This window comes from Eretmochelys imbricata, chromosome 2 (genome assembly GCF_965152235.1).
Source record: "Eretmochelys imbricata isolate rEreImb1 chromosome 2, rEreImb1.hap1, whole genome shotgun sequence".
NCBI lineage: Eukaryota > Metazoa > Chordata > Testudines > Cheloniidae > Eretmochelys > Eretmochelys imbricata.
Window position 1 is genome coordinate 189,880,509 of NC_135573.1, and position 18,468 is coordinate 189,898,976.

Consider the following 18,468-nt stretch of genomic DNA (forward strand, 5'->3'; position numbering starts at 1 on the left):
AACTTAGCTTTGCGGTGCTCCTTATGGCATGGGGCCCTGGGCAATTGCCCTGCTTCCTACCTCTTAACGCTGGCCCTGGTTTGTATATGGAGAAAGATAGTTGTTGTGGCACAGGCGGTCTGTGCAGTTTGTATAGACATTGGGGGTGGCCTCAGAAAGAAAGAGCTTGAGAACCCCCAATCTAGTCGCTTCTCCCAGGGAGGGGGAAAAAGGATTGTGCACTACATCTTCACTGGGAGTGGGACTGGAACTGGAACAAGCACCGTCCCCACCTCGCCCAGATTCACCAAAGGGGGAGCTCAGCAGACTGTCCTTTCAGCGCCCAGCTCAGATAAGGTGAGAGCTCCCACGGTAGACAGGCCCTAAGCGTTCACCCCCCTAACTTCCTGTCCTGAATGGGGCGGCTGAAGGGGCACAGCTGCCCCGCGGGGAGGGTGGGGACAGCGTCCCTCAGGAGAGACCCACCCGCGCTGTACTGGGGGTGGGATAAGAGCATCGCCAATCCCACAAGCCTCCCGCTGCGGGAGGCGCTCAGCCCCCCGCTGGCATCTCAAGACCCCAGGGTCGCCCAGCCGGGCACGACAAGAGCCGGGCACGAGGCAGGGCGCCAGCGGGCTAGCTTGAGCGGGGGCGCGAGGCAGCCAGGCGCTGACGCCCCGAGCCCCGAGAGGCGACTCCCCACTGCACCCAGCATGCCCAGCGGCCGTTACAGCCACGCGCCGCGGGGCGCGCGGGAGCCGAGGCCGGAGCAGGCGTAGAAGCGGCAGGAAGGCATCTGGGGGCGCCGCGCCGCACCTCCGGCGGCTCAGTCACGCGGCAAAGCGCAGGCAGAGGCTAGTGACGCAAGCGCTGGGAGAAGAACGGGCAGCCAGCGGCAGAGAACCACTCGTGCGGGCCGAAGTCGAGAAGCGCGCGCTCAGGCTCTATGCGAGGGAGTTAAACGCGCACCGGCTTGCCTTTTGAGAGCGGCTCCCGTCCAGCGGGACTTGATCACGTGCTAGGGATGAGCGTGCGCCTGCGCCTCGTAGCATCTCCTGGCGCGCCTGCGCAGTGTGGCTCTAGCTCTCTTCCCGCCCGCCTTCAGTTACCGGCTGGAGAGGCAGTACCTGCGGGAGCGAGCCCACTCCGGTGGGTGAGAGGCCGCTTCATCCATAACCTCAGTTTCCCCCCTCCTTCCCCGAACCCACTCTCCCCTCTAGCCGTCCCAGCCCTTCCTCTCGCCCCGGGCTGACCCTCCCGCTCACCAGGGGCCCCTGACTCTTCCGGGCTGGCGGCGAACCCAGTCGGCTCGGCCCTTTCCTCCACGGTCAGGGCTGGTCCGGGGGATCGCCGCCGCTTGTGGGCAGGGAGCCCTGAGCGCAGGGATGCCCCGCCGGGGCATCGCCCGGCAGGACCCAGCTCTACCCAGCGGGAGGGGTCTGAGGTGACCAACCTGCGAGGGCGCGTGGCCAGCGCGAGAATCGCGACGCGTGTGACGTGCCCCAGCGCGTGTGTTCGTTGCGCACGCGAGTGAACCGCGCCTCCCCCGCGGAGTTTTCGTGAAGGTGTCGCGCGGAGGGAGGCGCTCGTCTCGCAGCGGCCCCGCCCACTTCCCTGGCACCCCGCCGGGGCTCGGCTCCCCCTCTGCTGCACCTGCTCCCCCTCCTCGCGCCAGCGTCCCTCTCGTGCGGCTGGGCTGGGCTGGGCTGGGCTGGGGGAGAGCCAGCTCGGAAAGCAACGGTAGGGCGCGTTTCAGCCCCAGGTCGGGCTGTCAGCAGCTGAGGAACGCTGCGTGCAGTGTTATTTGCTTCGCTAGTGCAGCCCGGGGTTTTCCTGGGGAGGTATTTACATCGATGTTTTAGGTTGTATTGTGTTGAACGAAGCTTCCGTGAGAAGTTCAGCACAGTGTCCCGTGGGAAAGCCCAGGGGTGACATACTGATAAGGGACTCCCCGGGTAAAGAAGGTCCATGGAAAGATAACGCAGCCCGGGACTGTGTTCTCTCTCTGCCCTGAGCTCAGCACAGCTGATGTGGAGGATATTGTGCTTAGGCCTACCCAGTACAGTTCCTCGTAGCCCCGGCGCACTCTCCAGGCAGTAAAGGGAGGGAGAACTAAGCCAACAGGTACCCGATCTCCACCCCTACTCCGTTTCTGCATCAGAGAGAATGATCTCTGAGATATATTGATCCTCTACATACTACAGATATTGGGGCAGTATATGAGCAAATTAGAAGCACTGACATTTCCAGGGGGTGAATTCTTTATAATGTTTAGATAGATTTGTTCAAAAAAGTCCGAAAAAGCAATAATTTATGTGGAAAAATAAGTTAGGTACATCTCATTAATGCAGGTCTTGAATACATAACGAAGTTATTCTGAAAACTGGTACTTCAACACTTTTTTTTTTGTTTCATCCATTAGTTAAAAGGATGAAAAGTGACAAGGAACCATTTTTTGTTAAATTTATAAAGTCTTCTGGAAACTCAGAATATTTTTTTAAAGCTCTTGAGGTAAGCACTTTTGGTACCACTATCAGCTGCTTTTTTCTGAATTTAGTTTTTCCATTTAATTATTTTCATGGTTATTTGTAGCCTATTAATGCATATATCTGTAAATAAAATGTATTGTTTCTGTAAGATGAAGGCATTTAATGTTAGATAATACAGTTGCCTTGTTTAACTTTTTTCCTACAGCAAGGGTCAACATTTTCTTTGTTATATATTTTTACTAATTTATAGTGGGTTAGTTTCACTTCTTAATACAGTGGAAAATTCATATAGTGAAATCATTGTTTTGTGAAACCGATTTCCCTGTGGCCCCAATCCTATAAGGTGCGATGTGCCTCTGGAAAGGTGCTGAAGCACTCAAAATTTTTGGCCCAATCCTGCAAACAGTTGCTGCCTGGCATAGTGCTTACTACCGTGAAGTGTTTTTTTTTTTAAATAATTGAAGATAGATTGTATAACCTTATTAAGAACCTTGACCTCTCCAAGGAGCAAATTGTCCCACAGGGTTTGAATTAATTTATTGAAGGGATTAAATGCTGTGCCTTGGTAACTAGCATTTGAATGATCATCCCGATCATACAGTGGTTGTAGAGGGCACTCAACAGGTTCCAGAACAGAGTGAGCTGCAATCCTGAGGGTTCAGGTTCCTCATCCACGCTACTATAGCTTCATTGAGGAGGGTGTCAAGTCATTTCTCCCCTGGGAAGTCAGTGAGAGTTAGAAGGCTCTCAGCACAGATGAGGTCCAATAGATGAAAATTTGTACACTGTACATTGCAGTGGATTGAAATAATTTGATATTTTTGTTCAACTTCACTACAAATCGATTCTTGTATAGTAATTTTGCTATAAGTAATTTCAACTGGATATGCTTTTGCAGTTGCTGTAGGATTCATTTAAAAGAATTGTCTAACAAAGGGAAAGGAATTTAAGTATGTTGTTGTTTCATGTTTTCTTGCAGTCCATAAAAGAATTTCAGTCAGAAGAATATCTCCAGATCCTTGAAGAAGTGCCAGCACTCAATATAAAAGAGAATGACAAATCCCTTTACATCTGTGACCCTTTTAGTGGCATTGTTTTTAGTCACCTCAAAAAGGTTTGCTACCCACTAGATTAGTTACAAGTGTCCTATTCCTTTCTAAGGAATGCTCATATACATGATCCTACACATTTTCTCTTTCTGAATTCTATATACTGGCTTGTAATGTACACAGTAAATATGTGTAATATGCTGTTAAACAGAGTTTCAGTGGGAAAATTGCAAAGGGTAGGAATAGCGTAAAAGGTAAGGTAAGACAAGGGATTCAATCTTTCAGTGTCAATGGCCTGTGCTTCTACAGGACCTGTGAGCACCTTTTTTGTTTCTCCCAGTCATAGAGCAGTCTGGGAAAATGGCATGGTTGCAGTGATCTCTGAGAAGTTGCAGTAGCAAAGGACAGCATAGCCAGAGATCAGTGGCGCTCCAGACATTTCCTCTGTTACCTATGTTGGGGCCAGCTCTATTCCATGTGAGGATTTCCCTATGTTTGAGCAATCCCCAGCCAATCGGTTGGTCAGTTTCAACCGCTTTGTGTTGCTGGGATGGGGTGTTGGATATTCCCCAAGATAGGTTTTTTGACAAGATCCCCTCTTTGTGAGAAAAGTGTCACCCTTCCTTCCATATTAATCCTCTTTGATCCTTTTGTTTTATTTTTGTTGCAGCTTGGCTGTAGGATCGTTGGACCACAGGTAGTCATATTTTGTATGCAGCACCAGCGATGTGTCCCGAGAGCCGAATACCCTGTTCATAATATGGCCATGGCTGATATAACAATATCCTGTACTAGTCTTGAAAAAGAAACTAGGGTAATTTATTACAATATATAATGGAAGAATAATTGTTCAGCTAGATTTTTGTGAAGTTTACTTCCAGATACAGCAGTAAAAAGATTTATTGGTTACTTCTTTGTAAATGCATTTTTCACTTACTGAAAACTTTTAAGTCAGGAATACAATTCAAATATATATAGAAAGAGTTATTTTTAAATGATGATGATGTGACGCTTATTTTTTCCATCTGAATAATTTTTGGCCCTTTGAATGAGTTAAAGTTCCCATTCTAATCTTTTAGATGAAGAAAATATCTGCAGTTTTACTTTGGGTGTTTGGATGCATTTAACTTTTTCTCAGTTGATTACTTTGTTTAAAGAATGATGTTATCAAAGAGATCAGCAGAAACCTCAGATCTGTGTTATTCAGTAGTATGTAGAAAAAAATACTTCATTGGTTGTTTGAGGGGGCATAGGAATAATTTATAATTAACAGCATTCATGAACTGACTTGAGATCTAGATGGATTGTCCAGCTAGCTATCTACGGCTAAGATATCACAGACCATATAATGTGTTACTGTTTATATCAAACTATAAAGTAATTAAAAATTTAATACTTAGGCTACTCTCAATATCTGTTAAATATTGAACATTTTGATCACACTGTATATTAAGGTTTTATTTATAAAGGCTTAATAAATTATGAATAGATGTTTGTCTAGTTAATCAATTAGAGTCCAGGTTAGTAAGTGTCTTATAGTCACCTATAACAACTTCTACTGATGTGCTTATAGTAAGGCTGTCAATTAATTGCAGTTAACTCATGCAATTAACTCAAAAAAGTTAATCGCAATTAATTGCACTGTTAAACAATAGAATACCAATTGAAATTTATTAAATGGTTTTGGAAGTTTTTCTACATTTTCAAATATATTTATTTCTACTGCAACACAGAATACAACGTGTACAGTGCTCATTTTATATTATTATTTTTATTACAAACATTTGCACTGTAAATATGATAAACAAAAGAAATAGTATTTGTCAATTCGCCTCATACAGTCTCTTTATCGTGAAAGTGTAATTTACATATGTAGATTTTTTTTTTGTTACATAACTGCACTCAAAAACAAAACAATGTAAAATTTAGAGCCTACAAGTCCACTCAGTCCTACTTCAGCCAATCTCTCAGGCAAACAACTGTGGTTAAAATTTGCAGGAGATAAAGCTGCCCACTTCTTGTTTACAGTGTTACCTAAAAGTGAGAACAGGCGTTCACGTGGCACTGTTGTAGCCGGCATCACAAGGTATTTACATGCTAGATGCACTAAAGATTCATATGTCCCTTCATGCTTCATCCACCATTCCAGAGGATGTGTCCATGCTCGATAACGGTCCAAAGCAGAGTGGACCAACACATGTTCATTTTCATCGTCTGAGTCAGATGCCCCCAGCAGAAGGTTGATTTTCTTTTTTGGTGGTTTGAGTTCTGTAGTTTCAGCATCTGAGTGTTGCTCTTTTAAGACTTCTGAAACCATGTGCCACTCCTCGTCCCTCTCAGATTTTGGATGGCACTTCAGATTCTTAAACCTTGGGTCAAGTGCTGTAGCTATTTTTAGAAATCTCACATTGGTGCCTTCTTTATGTTTTGTCAAATCTTCAGTGAAAGTGTTCTTAAAACAAACGTGTGCTGAGTCATCCTCCGCGACTGCTATAACATGAGATATATGGCAGAATGTGGGTAAAACGGAACAGGTTACATACAATTCTCCCCCAAGGAGTTCAGTCACAAATTTAATTAACACATTTTTTTAACGAGCATCATCAGTATGGAAGCATGTCCTCTGGAATGGTGGCTGAAGCATGAAGGGGCATAGGAATGTTTAACACACCTTCTTGTCACCTGTTGGGAATGGGTGATGTCCATCTTGATTGAATTGGCCTCATTAGGACTACAAAAAGTAATTTTCCCTCTGTTGATATTCACCCCTTCTTGTCAACTGATGAGAATAGGCCACTTCCACCTTGATAGAATTGTCCTCATTAGCACTGACCCCCAACTTGGTAAGGCAACTCCCATCTTTTCATGTGCTGTAATATATATATTGCTTACTGTATTTTTCACTCCATGCATCTGATGAAATGGGTTTTAGCCCACGAAAGCTTATGCCCAAGTAAATTTATTAGTCTGTAAGGTGCCACAAGGACTCCTCATTGTTTTTGCTGATATAGACTAACACGGCTACTACTCTGAAACCTGTTTTAATGATAAAGAGATTGCACTACAGTATTTGTATTAAATGAATTGAAAAATACTATTTCTTTTGTTTTTTTCAATGCAAATATTTGTAATAAAAAATAAATACAAGGTGAGCACTGTACACTTTGTATTCTGTGTTGTAATTGAAATCAATGTATTTGAAAATGTAGAAAACATCCAAAATATTTAAATAAATGGTATTAACAGCGTGATTAATCACACAATTAATTGCGATTAATTTTTTAATTGCACAATTAATCACAATTAATTTTTAATTGATTGACAGCCCTAGGTTATAGCCATGTATCACACATGGTGTTCATTCTATATCATGCTTATAGCATCTATTACTCATTTGTTAACCCTTTATAAGCTATTTATAAATTTACTCAATAAAAATGACAACATTTTTTCTTAAGTGACTGTTTCTGTCTAGTAATAGTATGTGATGTGGATTCCTGGGTAGTAAACAGAACACAGGCATTTTTCCTTATTTAATCTGTATCGTAAATGTGTTCTGGAGGGCGCAATCCCCTGGTATCCACTACTTTACAGTTTTTAAAGGGATTCCTTCAAAATTGTTCATTTCTATGTAGACAAAAGACATTTTTCTGTTTTAAAGGTGCCATAAAGTTAAGTTCCAGGAGAAATCATAGGACATGGAGTAATCTTTTTTTTTTAAAAAAATAAGCAATATTAAAATCTACTTTTTGTTGTTTGACTACTTTATCTTTATTTGCGGGTTTTTGTTTTGTTTTTTTTGCTCTTTAGGAAGAAGTTCATAAGTATGTACAGATGATGGGTGGCCGTGTGTACAGAGATCTCAATGCATCAGTAACTCATCTTATAGCTGGAGAAGTTGGCAGCAAGAAATATTTAGTGGCTGCTGCTCTGAAGAAACCCATATTGCTTCCTACTTGGATAAAAGCATTGTGGGATAAGTCCCAACAAGGGTAAAAGAACCACTTTTTCTATTAGGATATATTAAATCTTGTACTGGTTCTAGACTATACTTATTCCTTTGGAGTTGTGTTGGAAAAAGATCTGTCTTATTTTCTTTCTTTTTTTCTCCTGCAGTATGATTAGATACACAGATATAAGCATGGAAAACTTCATTTGTCCTTTGTTTCGTGGCTGTACAATCTGTGTAACTGGCTTAAGCAGTGTGGACAGGAAGGAGGTGCAGCGTCTCACTACTGAGCATGGTGGTCAATACACAGGGCAGCTCAAGATGAATGAGTGCACCCACCTCATTGTTCAAGAGCCAAAAGGTAGGTATTCGTCAGTCAATTTAAGTTTGAAGGGACAACTTAGCATAAAGCTAAGCATGTGCACAAGTGTTTGGAGAATCAGGGCCTAAGTCTGTATCTGTTTCGTTATGCTGTTATTATTGCCAGTGCTGTTAGGATAAATATATGCAAGAAGAGTGATACAGAGTATTCTTAAGGGAAGGTGGAAATGAGAACAAAAAGGGACACACAAGCAGAGACCCAAACGCTATCAGAGGAGGAAGGGGAGAGGCCTTCAGAAAAGAAAAAATAGAATCTAAACTAAATTTTGATGAAATTAGGAGACTTAGGAATTTCAATGATATTAATTGGATTACAAATAAACTTGAAGATAAAATTTTCCCGCTAAAATTTCTGAATTTCCTCTTACGAAAATAAAATTAAAGCACTACATTGTTCTTTGTAGTTTTGTTTGAGACACACTGGACAGAATTTTTAAATTTCCTCCATACTTTTCCTGGGCAATTATTTTGTGATTTCTCTTTTCCCCTCTTGAAGCCCCAAGATCTTGTTATGGCAATTCTGTCTCTGGCCAAAGAGCTTGGCATAGCTCCTTTAGTGGAACTGTCAGCTTGGCAGAACAATATGAGGCATTTTCATCACTGGGTCTGAATGCTTGAGTGCTCAGATACCAGAATGATGAAAGCAGTATAAGCACCTGTATAGACACTTCCAAAACATGTCAGTCTGGAATTTGTGAGCCAAGTAAGACTTAAAATCTGATTGCAACATGACAGAATGTGCTAATGCTGACTGCCCCATTTGATTTTTTTTATTTGATTTTTTTTATTTTTTAATTTAGGACCGTTTTAAACAGCTCATTGTAGATGAGATTTAATATCGTTGGTAGCTCAGCCAACAATATGTTTTAATTTTCTGTACACAATACAATTATATTGGTTAAAAGGTTGCAAAAGTTTTAACCTTGGATGTTTTGCAACTTTGGTGTCACAACTGTGAAATATATCTCCCTAATAACATGGTCACAAGATGACTTTTTTGCTAGCTGACAGTTGTTTCCATTTTAAGTATGTGAAGAAAAGTATGCATTTGCTTTTATATATAATATATTTTAAAAACACATAGTTTTTAGTCCATAAAGTCATGATTTCAAATTCCATAGCAGAACTTTGGACTAATGTCTAATGTTAGCACTGCAGTGAAGTACAGATGAACTATAAAACTGATATTTTATAGCATCCTGTAAGTGGTAAGTATATTAATCATAAATAGTGCTTAGTATGATTATTATTTAGTAGTATTGCTGTTCATCTGTATCTGACATCTAGCAGCTTCTTCTGCCAATTTCTTGTTGCGGTTCAGATGGATGTTTAAGATCTTGTGGCAGTTTTCAAAACAGAAAACCTAACAGATAAAAATGTCCGAGGATGTGTTAGACTTATTTGGCTAGTGTGCTTGCACTAGCATACTTAACATTGCTTTTAAAGCAAATTAGGATAGCTTGATTATGAAAGGTGTAATATAAAATCAACAAATAATCTTTTATATCATAGGCAATAGTGCTGTCAAAGGAACCAAATTACATTGATACAGCTTTAGTGAATTTGATGTAAACTGCCACTTGGAATAGAGAAAAAGCCCCTTGGTATTTGAGAATGTATTGGTAATTACCACTTCCAAATGCAGTTTTTGTTTTAACTTTCTTGATTTTACAATGTGTGGTCATCCTTTCAGAATTGTCACTTATTGGAGTATTAGCCTTTTATTGATTGTGATTTGTCTTTATATAAAGGTCAGAAATATGAATGTGCCAAAAAATGGAATGTGCAGTGTGTGTCCATCCAGTGGTTTTTTGACAGTATCGAGAATGGCTTCTGCCAGGATGAGGCAATGTATAAGACAGAGTCTGTACAAAAGCAAAATACCACACCCAGTACATCAACTCCTACTAGCCAAGCTAGCAAACCTGACAGTAAGTAAGACATCTCAGTATACTGAGTGAGTTGATGAAATTTCAGTTAAGAGAAAGGAAATGTTTGAGTTGAGTGGGCTGCTACCAACTCTAACTGCACTAAAATTTTGGTAATGAGGCCCTGATCCTGCAAACACATGCTTAAATTTTAGTACATGGGTTTATTCACGTGCTTGAAGTTAAGTGTGTGTGTGTTTGCAGGGTCAGGGCCCAATTTTTTTATATATATATGTGTGTGTGTGTGTATATTTACATTTGATATGAACATAGTCTGCTCTTGGATATTGCCCTCCAATGCTCCTAAGTGGACCAAAAATATAAATATATATATTTTGGTCCGCGTAGGAGCATTGGAGGGCAATATCCAAGAGCAGACTATGTTCATATCAAATGTAAATACATCTAATTTAGTAGATGGCCACAAAGCTGATTGGGCAGAATAATTTTTCATAAACTGTTCTCCCACATCTTAAGACTGAAAGTTCTTCAGGAGAAAGAGGAACATGAGTTCTGTGTAAACACCGTTGCTACTAGTGAGAGCATACTGACTTCTGGTGTAATGAAACCCTACATTTTAACAGAGGCTAGACTATGCATTATTGTGGTTCTCAGGATTTGTCTTCCTTATTAGCATGGTAAAATCATATTTGACAGTCATACATTCTGTTTGGTTAAGCAGTGGGAGAGACTAACTTATCTTCGTCTTTTTTATTTTAACTTTATTTAAAGGTCGTACCCTTTCAGATGTCAGCCACATTTCCAATATCAGTTTGAATGGCATTAATGAAACTGCATGTAGCTCTGCTTTGAACAGCAGGCTGGATCCTCCTCCTGATGATCTGGAAAATGTGGATATCAGTTCTTTTCAAGCCCCTGATGATTTACTAGATGGGTGTCGAGTAAGTTTAACTATGTACAATTCTGAAATGACCAGTTATCCTTTGGATGCAGCTAGTCTGGGTCTTCTGTAGTTATTGCTACAGTAAAATGTTAGTCCTACTCACAGCACAAAGATATAATCTATTTCAAGATAAACCAAACTAGACTGTTTATAATGTATTTGGGGTACTGGAAAAAGTGTCTTCAAATTGGAGTTGGTTAAGATGTGAAGCAGTATTGGCAACTTTATTTAATGGGAAATATTTTATTGGCATTTCCTTCTGCTAGTGGGAAGTTGAGTTGTGCAAGACGAAGTCACAAGGATGAGCACTGAGGATGGAATAATTTCTTTTTTGCAATTTTTCATAAGCTAAAGCTTGTGCATTTGTATGTTTCTTTGATTGGGTAATGAACGGTATCAAAATACAGCTACTTCAACCAAAAATATCTTACCTTGTTCTTTTCTTTCTCCTTGCAGATTTATCTCTGTGGCTTCAGTGGCAGGAAGTTAGATAAAATGAGAAGGCTTATTAACTCTGGTGGTGGTGTTCGATTTAATCAGCTCAATGAAGATGTCACCCATGTTATTGTGGGAGAATATAATGATGAACTGAAGCTGTTTTTGAGCAAGACTACTCACAGGTTCTGATAACTATGTTGCTTAAAAGACACTTCCATAATCATGTTTCCTCTTGTAAACAAAGAAAATATGTATTGATTAAACTTCTTTTTTTTAAACTAAATAGCTGTGTATACCATAGAGATAAAAATGGTAAAGACCATTTAAGTTGTGGTAACTAATCAACAACATTTTACCACTGGGAATAGTGTTTTTTAGGTAGCGTATCTCATAGATTCATAGATACTAAGGTCAGAAGGGACCATTATAGATTCATAGATATTTAGGTCAGAAGGGACCATTATGATCACCTAGTCTGACCTCCTGCACAACGCAGGCCACAGAATCTCACCCACCCACTCCTGAAGAACCTCACCTATGTCTGAGCTATTGAAGTCCTCAAATCATGGTTTAAAGACTTCAAGGAGCAGAGAATCATCCAGCAAGTGACCCGTGCCCCATGCTACAGAGGAAGGCAAAAAACCTCCAGGTCCTCTTCCAATCTGCCCTGGAGGAAAATTCCTTCCCGACCCCAAATATGGCGATCAGCTAAACCCTGAGCATATGGGCAAGGTTCACCAGCCAGATACTACAGAAAATTCTTTCCTGGATAACTCAGATCCCACCCTATCTAACATCTCATCACAGGCCATTAGGCCTATTTACCATGAATATTTAAAGATCAATTAATTACCAAAATCATGTTATCCCATCATACCATCTCCATAAACTTATCGAGTTTAATCTTAAAGCCAGATAGATCTTTTGCCCCCACTGCTTCCCTTGGAAGGCTATTCCCAAACTTCACTCCTCTGATGGTTAGAAACCTTCATCTAATTTCAAGTCTAAACTTCCTGGTGGCCAGTTTATATCCATTTGTTCTTATGTCCACATTGGTACTGAGCTTAAATAAGTCCTCTCTCTCTCCAGTATTTATCCCTCTGATATATTTATAGAGAGCAATCATATCTCTACTCATCCTTCTTTTAGTTAGGCTTAACAAGCCAAGCTCCTTGAGTCTCCTCACATTCAACAGAAAAAAAATATTAGCTGGTGAGGATTATATGAAAATTCTAGAAACCCTAAATATTTGTGATAAATTACATTTTCTTGGTTGTATTTCTTGTAGAAAATATGTGTAAAAATCCATATTCTCAAACTTTGAAATATTCAAAAAATGCAAAAAAGGCTGCAGTGTGGATAAAACTCAAACTTTTTTGTTGTAACTGAAGTCAGATGAGTGTCCCAAACTTCTTACAGAAACACAAGTGTATTTGTAGAGTGAGCAGTGTCTGAGAGGAAAAAAAATATGACTCTCAAACCCATTTTAACCTATCTTACCTGTGTGTGTAATATAAAAAATAATTTTATTTTATAGGCCTCATGCAGTGACAGCAAAATGGTTGCTGGAGTGCTTTGGTAAGGGTTACTTACTTCCAGTGGAGCAGTATATCCCTCTGAATTATCAGCCAATAGAAAATCCAGTTTTGGAGCAACCTGGAGTTAAACGAACTGTTCCCAAAAGTAATAGTCTCACAAAAAAAGAAGCTGTAAAGCTTGTACTGCACCAGAAAGCAGATGAAGATGACCTCCTCTCTCAATATGTGAATAATGATTCCACATTAAGTAAGTTCTGGTCCAAGCACTTCATAAAAAGACAAAATTTATGTATAGCTCTTATGAAAAACTTGTGGTGCCATCTACAAAGATGGACATAGAAAAATGTAGTTACCTGATTTTAATCATATGTAAAGAAATTGCGATTCATACCCCGTAGCATGTACATTTTTAAAATCTTGACATGGTTTGTATATTAATTTCCCTGTTGTGCTTAAGAAAACAACATAAATTAGATGTAAGCATGCCTCATATTGAGCAGTTTCTAAATGGAATCTAAAATATTGGGTTCCAGTACTGCATTATTTTCAATTAATAACTAATAGGATGGTTGAAACTCATTTTCTCCCTTACATCCCAGTGTGTGAAATTTTCATCAAGTGGTTATTTTTTCTATTTTAGTTGAAGTTGAAAAGCTAGAAACTGGTAACTTCAGTGATGCTACTCATGTTACCATTCAAGAAGAGAAGCAGTCCTCTATCTGTCATAGTTCACTGACTGAGACTTCTACAGTGGTTGAAGAAGGCTTATTCAGCAGAAAGAGGTTCCTTCTTTTGGGTTTTGGTGAAGAGGATGAGTCCTGCATTGTAGAAATTATAAAGGAGAATGCTGGGAAAGTTCTACCCCCTCAAAACAGAGCAATTGCAGACTATGCTGTGGTTCCTTTACTGGGATGCAAGGTGGAGTCAACTGTAGGAGATGTTGTTACAAACACATGGATGGTAAGGGTATACTGTAGAGCTATGACCAAACAAATATTAGTGTTAGAAATATAGAAACCAAAAACTTATTGATGGTTATATTTTCATTAGAACAGAGGTTTTAGCTTTGTTTAATTAGGGTACACCAAATTAAGAGAGTGCTTTTTAATGCACTTCTTCTTTATAGGTGTGTCTTTTACCTGTCTCATTTATTTCTTCCTGCTTTATTAAATCAGATTCTGACTTAGTGGCACAAAGACTTTGTACACAAGACTCTGCTCTAGTTGCCTGCATAATAGGGTTATGAAGAGAGAGCTAGGTGCAGTTAAGTTGTGAATGACATTTCTGTTTTAACATCTGTTTAGTAAGCTATCTTTTTTTTCTTTTGCCCCACACTTCCCCATATCTCTCTAATAACATATGTAGCTGTATCTGGGTGATGCAATTGCGGGCTGACATTATAGCTCAGGTGGTCAAACATTTAAATATGTTGACCTAGATAATGCTTAGCACCTGGATTAATTGCCATTTGGTGTTTTTCATTATTATATAATTAACTGTGAAATAAAACCCATGCTAACTCTTATATTGGGTTTTAAAATGTTCTAAAGCCTTATTCATTGTTGGAAAAATAGAAATTTAGAAGGCTTAAATCTTAATGTGAATTTGACTGAAACTTTCTGGATCTTTTGAAGTAATTTATCTGATCACATATAGAGTAATACATGTTCTAATTTGACCTTGAGGCACAAAGACAAAGGATGTCTTGCTGTTGATTCCATAAATCCTGTAGTACAATGGCTGAAATAATGTTTGTCATATTCTTTTCTCTTGGCTTGGTTCTCATTTTCATTTATTTCATCATTTTTTAAGATTATGTGTGTAGAACAGCAGCTCCTTTTAAACCCTCAGTCCAACCCACTTTTCACCCCAGTATCAGTAATGGAAGGAAGCACTCCTCTGGAAGACTGTGTACTGTCTTTCAGCCAGTTTACTGGTGCCGAGAGAGACTCCCTGGTGTTCTTGGCAGGCCTTCTTGGAGCAAGGTATGGAGTCTGTTGCCACTTATGTTCATTTTCTGGCATCTAAAAATTTTTCAAGTGTTTAGTCACATTAGAGAAAAAATGAGCAAAAAACTGAGTTTAGAGTTAAATTTTGTTCTAGACTTCTTTAGTTTTACCAAATGAATAAAATCCAAATGTTGAAATATTGTGATCTATAATTTGGTTTTGTATTTCCCCCCTCCTTTGTCATTACAACTTCTAGAGACAGTGTCTTTAAGTGTTCAGATATTTGTATATGACACTAGTGAATATCTGTTCTAAAAAATGGCTCCTAAAAGGTGGGGGAGGAAGACTGGGACATTTGTGGTTATCCATACTTACTTGGTCAATGATTTTCATGGAGTTTGCTCATTGTACAAGTAAAACCATTTTTCTCCCTGGTTGCCAGCCATAAAAACTCAGCCTGAGATATAGAAATTTAGCTGAAGTTTTTGGCTTGTGCATTGTCATCAGTTTAAAAAAAAAATCTGTAGCCAACTCTACCCCCATTCCAGTTAAAAGTGTGCACCACATTGTCTTTAGTGGAGTTGTACAGGTGTAAGTGAGGGAAGAATGTGGCCCAACTTTTGGAAGTTAGTTAACAGTTCTGTTTATGATACCCGAGCAGAACTAGAACCCAGCTCACTCTTTCATACCTTTGTTGGCTCTGTAGTGCTAATAGGAACAGTCTAAACAATGACTGTGTTTTTGAATGGTTACTTATATACGCTTATTTCAGAGTCCAGGAATTCTTTGTGCGAAGAGCCAACCCAACGAAAGGAATGTTTGCCAGCACCCACCTAGTGGTCAAAGAGCCAGATGGTTCTAAGTATGAAGCAGCAAAGAAATGGAATTTACCTGCAGTCACTATGGCTTGGCTCTTGCAGTCTGCAAGGACAGGAAAGAAAGCAGATGAAAGCAAGTTCCCAGTTGAAAATGTTAATGCTGGAGGTTGGTTGTCTTTTGTGTTTTCTTGTTTGTTTTAATATACCTTAATCATGCCATGTTCCACTGCATTGCACTGTCGTTAAGAGAAATTTTTGAGTATAAGCTGATTTCTAATACTTAGGACCTTAAACTATTAAAACCGAAAGACTTTTCATCTTATAATTTACTTTTTGCTAGTTAAGATGTTTATTTTTTGCCTATCCCTAAGCTTAGACTATAAAGGCTAGTCGTTTCCACTTGTTTATAGTCCGTGGCCCAGATCTTTAGCTGGGGTAAATCACTGTATAGCTGTACTGAAGTCAATGGAGGTATGCTGATTTATATCAACTGAGGATCTAACCCAATGTCTAGTTATTTGCACTTTCTGGTTTACTCTCCTTTACATGATACTGTTGTGTTAAATTGTAAAACACTGTGGAATAGTGTTTAAATCTAATTAAAAACTCTTTTACAAGAGAAGGAAGGTTCTGTAAAATGTTTTTCTCAACAAAACAAACCTTAAATTACAGTGCCCCTTTTAGAATTGAGATGCAAACTGGACTCATTAATACTGAATACCAGCTAACTCACTAGTTCTTACCAATGCATTTGTGGGCTCCATAAAATTGTAGTGATTTAAAAACATACCTGCAATACTGCATTCAGCTCTGGGCACCTCAGTGCCAGAAGGATCTTGACAGGTTGAGTAGGAATTTGGAGAAAAGCAACAAAATGATTAAGGGACTGGAAGGAATGATTTTATGTAAAACCAATTATATATGTTTGACAAAAAGATAATTCAGACTACAAGTCATATTTATGTATGGGTATTTGAAGTGTGTAAACTCCAAGGGCCAGTGTCTGTTGACTTGAATGAGACCAAGATTTGGCCAAAAGAGGGAGCAGAATTTTACAGGGTGGCCTAAGGGAGTGTAATTAGCAGTAATGGAATGAAACTGAGCAAAGGAAAACATGCAGCCTGAAAATGAGGGGGGGAAATCCTAATTTTGAGGGGTTTTTTATTTAATATTTGTTTTAGAGTAGCAGCCAGAGGGTGTAAACTGGTTTGAGGAGCTGTAGTACTAGACTCTGTACAGTTGTAGAGTTTAAGACCACAAGGGACCACCAGGTAGTTCTACTTGCTATATATCACAGGCCACCAACGCCACCCAGCACTATGAAGTCCGCGCTTCAAAAAGCGTACAATTAAATATAAAATGTGAGTCTTCCAGAGGATGTGTTAGAAGCCCTATTACTGAAGTCATTTAAAAGCTGGGTTGGCAAAGAGTTGGAGAATAATACAGCAGAGAAAAGTTGGCAACATGATGGACTAGATTGCCTAACACAGGGGTCGGCAACCTTTGGCACACAGCCCATCAGGGTAATCCGCTGGTGGGCCATGAGACATTTTGTTTACGTTGACCGTCCACAAGCACGGCCCCCCGCAGCTCGCAGTGGCCGCAGTTCGCCGTTCCCGGCCAATGGGAGATGCAGGAAGCGATGACCAGCACATCCCTGCGGCCCACACCACTTCCCACAGCTCCCATTGGCTAGGAACAGTGAACCGCAGGCACTGGGAGCTGCAGGGGGCGGTGCCTGCGGATGGTCAACGTAAACAAAATGTCTCATGGCATGCCAGTGGATTACCCTGATGCACTGTGTGCCGAAGGTTGTCGACCCCTTGCCTAACAGATCTTTTCCATCTCTGATTTCTCAGATTCCTCAGCTTTACCCAGTGCTGATTAGCAATATTTATGCCATTAACATTTCAGTCTATAGTGAAGCTGCTGGTCATTAAAGAGAAAACAGGTGAGTATCTGTAGCTTTTCAACTGTGTCATAATTAAATGTTCCTGTTCTTGGTTTAATACTTTAAAATTCACTGAAGCACAAGACAGTATGAGAGGGACAAGGGTTACTCTTCTTTTAGGCATTTAAGGCCTAGCACAGTAATAATGTGGTATAGCACAAGCACTAGTGTAGAACATAGGAACTTAAAAACAAAAATCCTCCCTTCATTTTAGAACATATGTAGAACAACAAAATATTGGATAAATAAAGTCCTTAGCATAATGCAAGTATATGCATATTTATATTAAGGGAAAAAATTGTGGTGCTTAATTATAATTTTCTTTATTTCATTTAAGATAAAGAAGAGAGTTTAATGAGTCAGTCCAACAAGACAGAGACAACTATAATGTCTTCAGATATACCAGACCATCCTAGCAATCTCCTTGAAGCTGGGAAGAAAATAGCTGTGACGCCTCTTGATGTGAACCGGTTCCAGAGTAAAGCTTTCCATAGTGTGATCTCGCACCATATTGGGCAAAAGCCAACCCTTCCTGCAGAAGGAAGACTGCTCCAGAAAGAACCGTCTTTGCATCTTGACACACCATCCAAATTTCTTTCCAAAGATAAGCTCTTCAAGCCTTCATTCGATGTAAAGGTAAACTCCTTTGCAAGTTTCTAAACCAGTAGTGCCCCCAGGGTCATATGTGTGTGAATGAAAAAGGCACAAAACCCCCTATGCTAACCTTTTGTAAAGAGTGTGTATTAATAACACACAAATAAAATACTTCTAGGATTTTTAGTTTGGCAGGCAGTTCTGAAAATTCACTTGTTCTAAGGGACGGGGTTATTAGAACTGATACTTAAAGCATATAAAAATAATTAAAGCCTGAACATTTTGAGAAATAGATACTATAGCACCCATAACAAAGCCCAGTGTGCCTATTGCAGTATATACCAGAGGGTCCTAAAGCAATGACCTATGTTACCTGGTCTGTGTTGCTCTTTTAAAAACAGAGTGAAATTTTAGTAGAAGAGTTACAGTTTTTGCCAACTATCATAAAATAAACAGTCTGTATTTGGCCCATAGTGAAATAGTTTCCAGTGGACTATGTAC

The 18,468-nt window shown here is 39.8% G+C and overlaps 1 protein-coding gene and 1 long non-coding RNA gene across 3 annotated transcripts in view; one reads left to right on the plus strand and one right to left on the minus strand.

The window, feature by feature from the left end:
- Positions 1-1,608, minus strand: part of LOC144261510 (uncharacterized) — an 85,943-nt gene extending 84,335 nt beyond the window's left edge. The window contains exons 1-2 of the long non-coding RNA XR_013345312.1: positions 1,433-1,608; positions 957-1,106 (exon numbers count right to left, since the gene is read on the minus strand). This is a non-coding gene — a long non-coding RNA (uncharacterized LOC144261510). The remainder of the gene's footprint in view (positions 1-956; positions 1,107-1,432) is intronic.
- Positions 1,558-18,468, plus strand: part of TOPBP1 (DNA topoisomerase II binding protein 1) — a 46,257-nt gene continuing 29,346 nt past the window's right edge. Inside the window, exons 1-14 of one of the 2 annotated variants that reach the window (XM_077811148.1) lie at positions 1,558-1,719; positions 2,402-2,490; positions 3,448-3,582; positions 4,188-4,331; positions 7,328-7,509; positions 7,634-7,827; positions 9,599-9,778; positions 10,508-10,677; positions 11,136-11,299; positions 12,655-12,902; positions 13,296-13,615; positions 14,468-14,640; positions 15,377-15,588; positions 17,711-18,009. In XM_077811148.1, coding sequence (XP_077667274.1) covers positions 2,410-2,490; positions 3,448-3,582; positions 4,188-4,331; positions 7,328-7,509; positions 7,634-7,827; positions 9,599-9,778; positions 10,508-10,677; positions 11,136-11,299; positions 12,655-12,902; positions 13,296-13,615; positions 14,468-14,640; positions 15,377-15,588; positions 17,711-18,009 — 2,502 coding nt within the window. In that variant the 5' untranslated portion in view covers positions 1,558-1,719; positions 2,402-2,409. Of the gene's footprint in view, positions 1,720-2,330; positions 2,491-3,447; positions 3,583-4,187; positions 4,332-7,327; positions 7,510-7,633; positions 7,828-9,598; positions 9,779-10,507; positions 10,678-11,135; positions 11,300-12,654; positions 12,903-13,295; positions 13,616-14,467; positions 14,641-15,376; positions 15,589-17,710; positions 18,010-18,468 lie in introns of those variants that run through there. The other variant, XM_077811149.1, reaches the window with a different exon arrangement.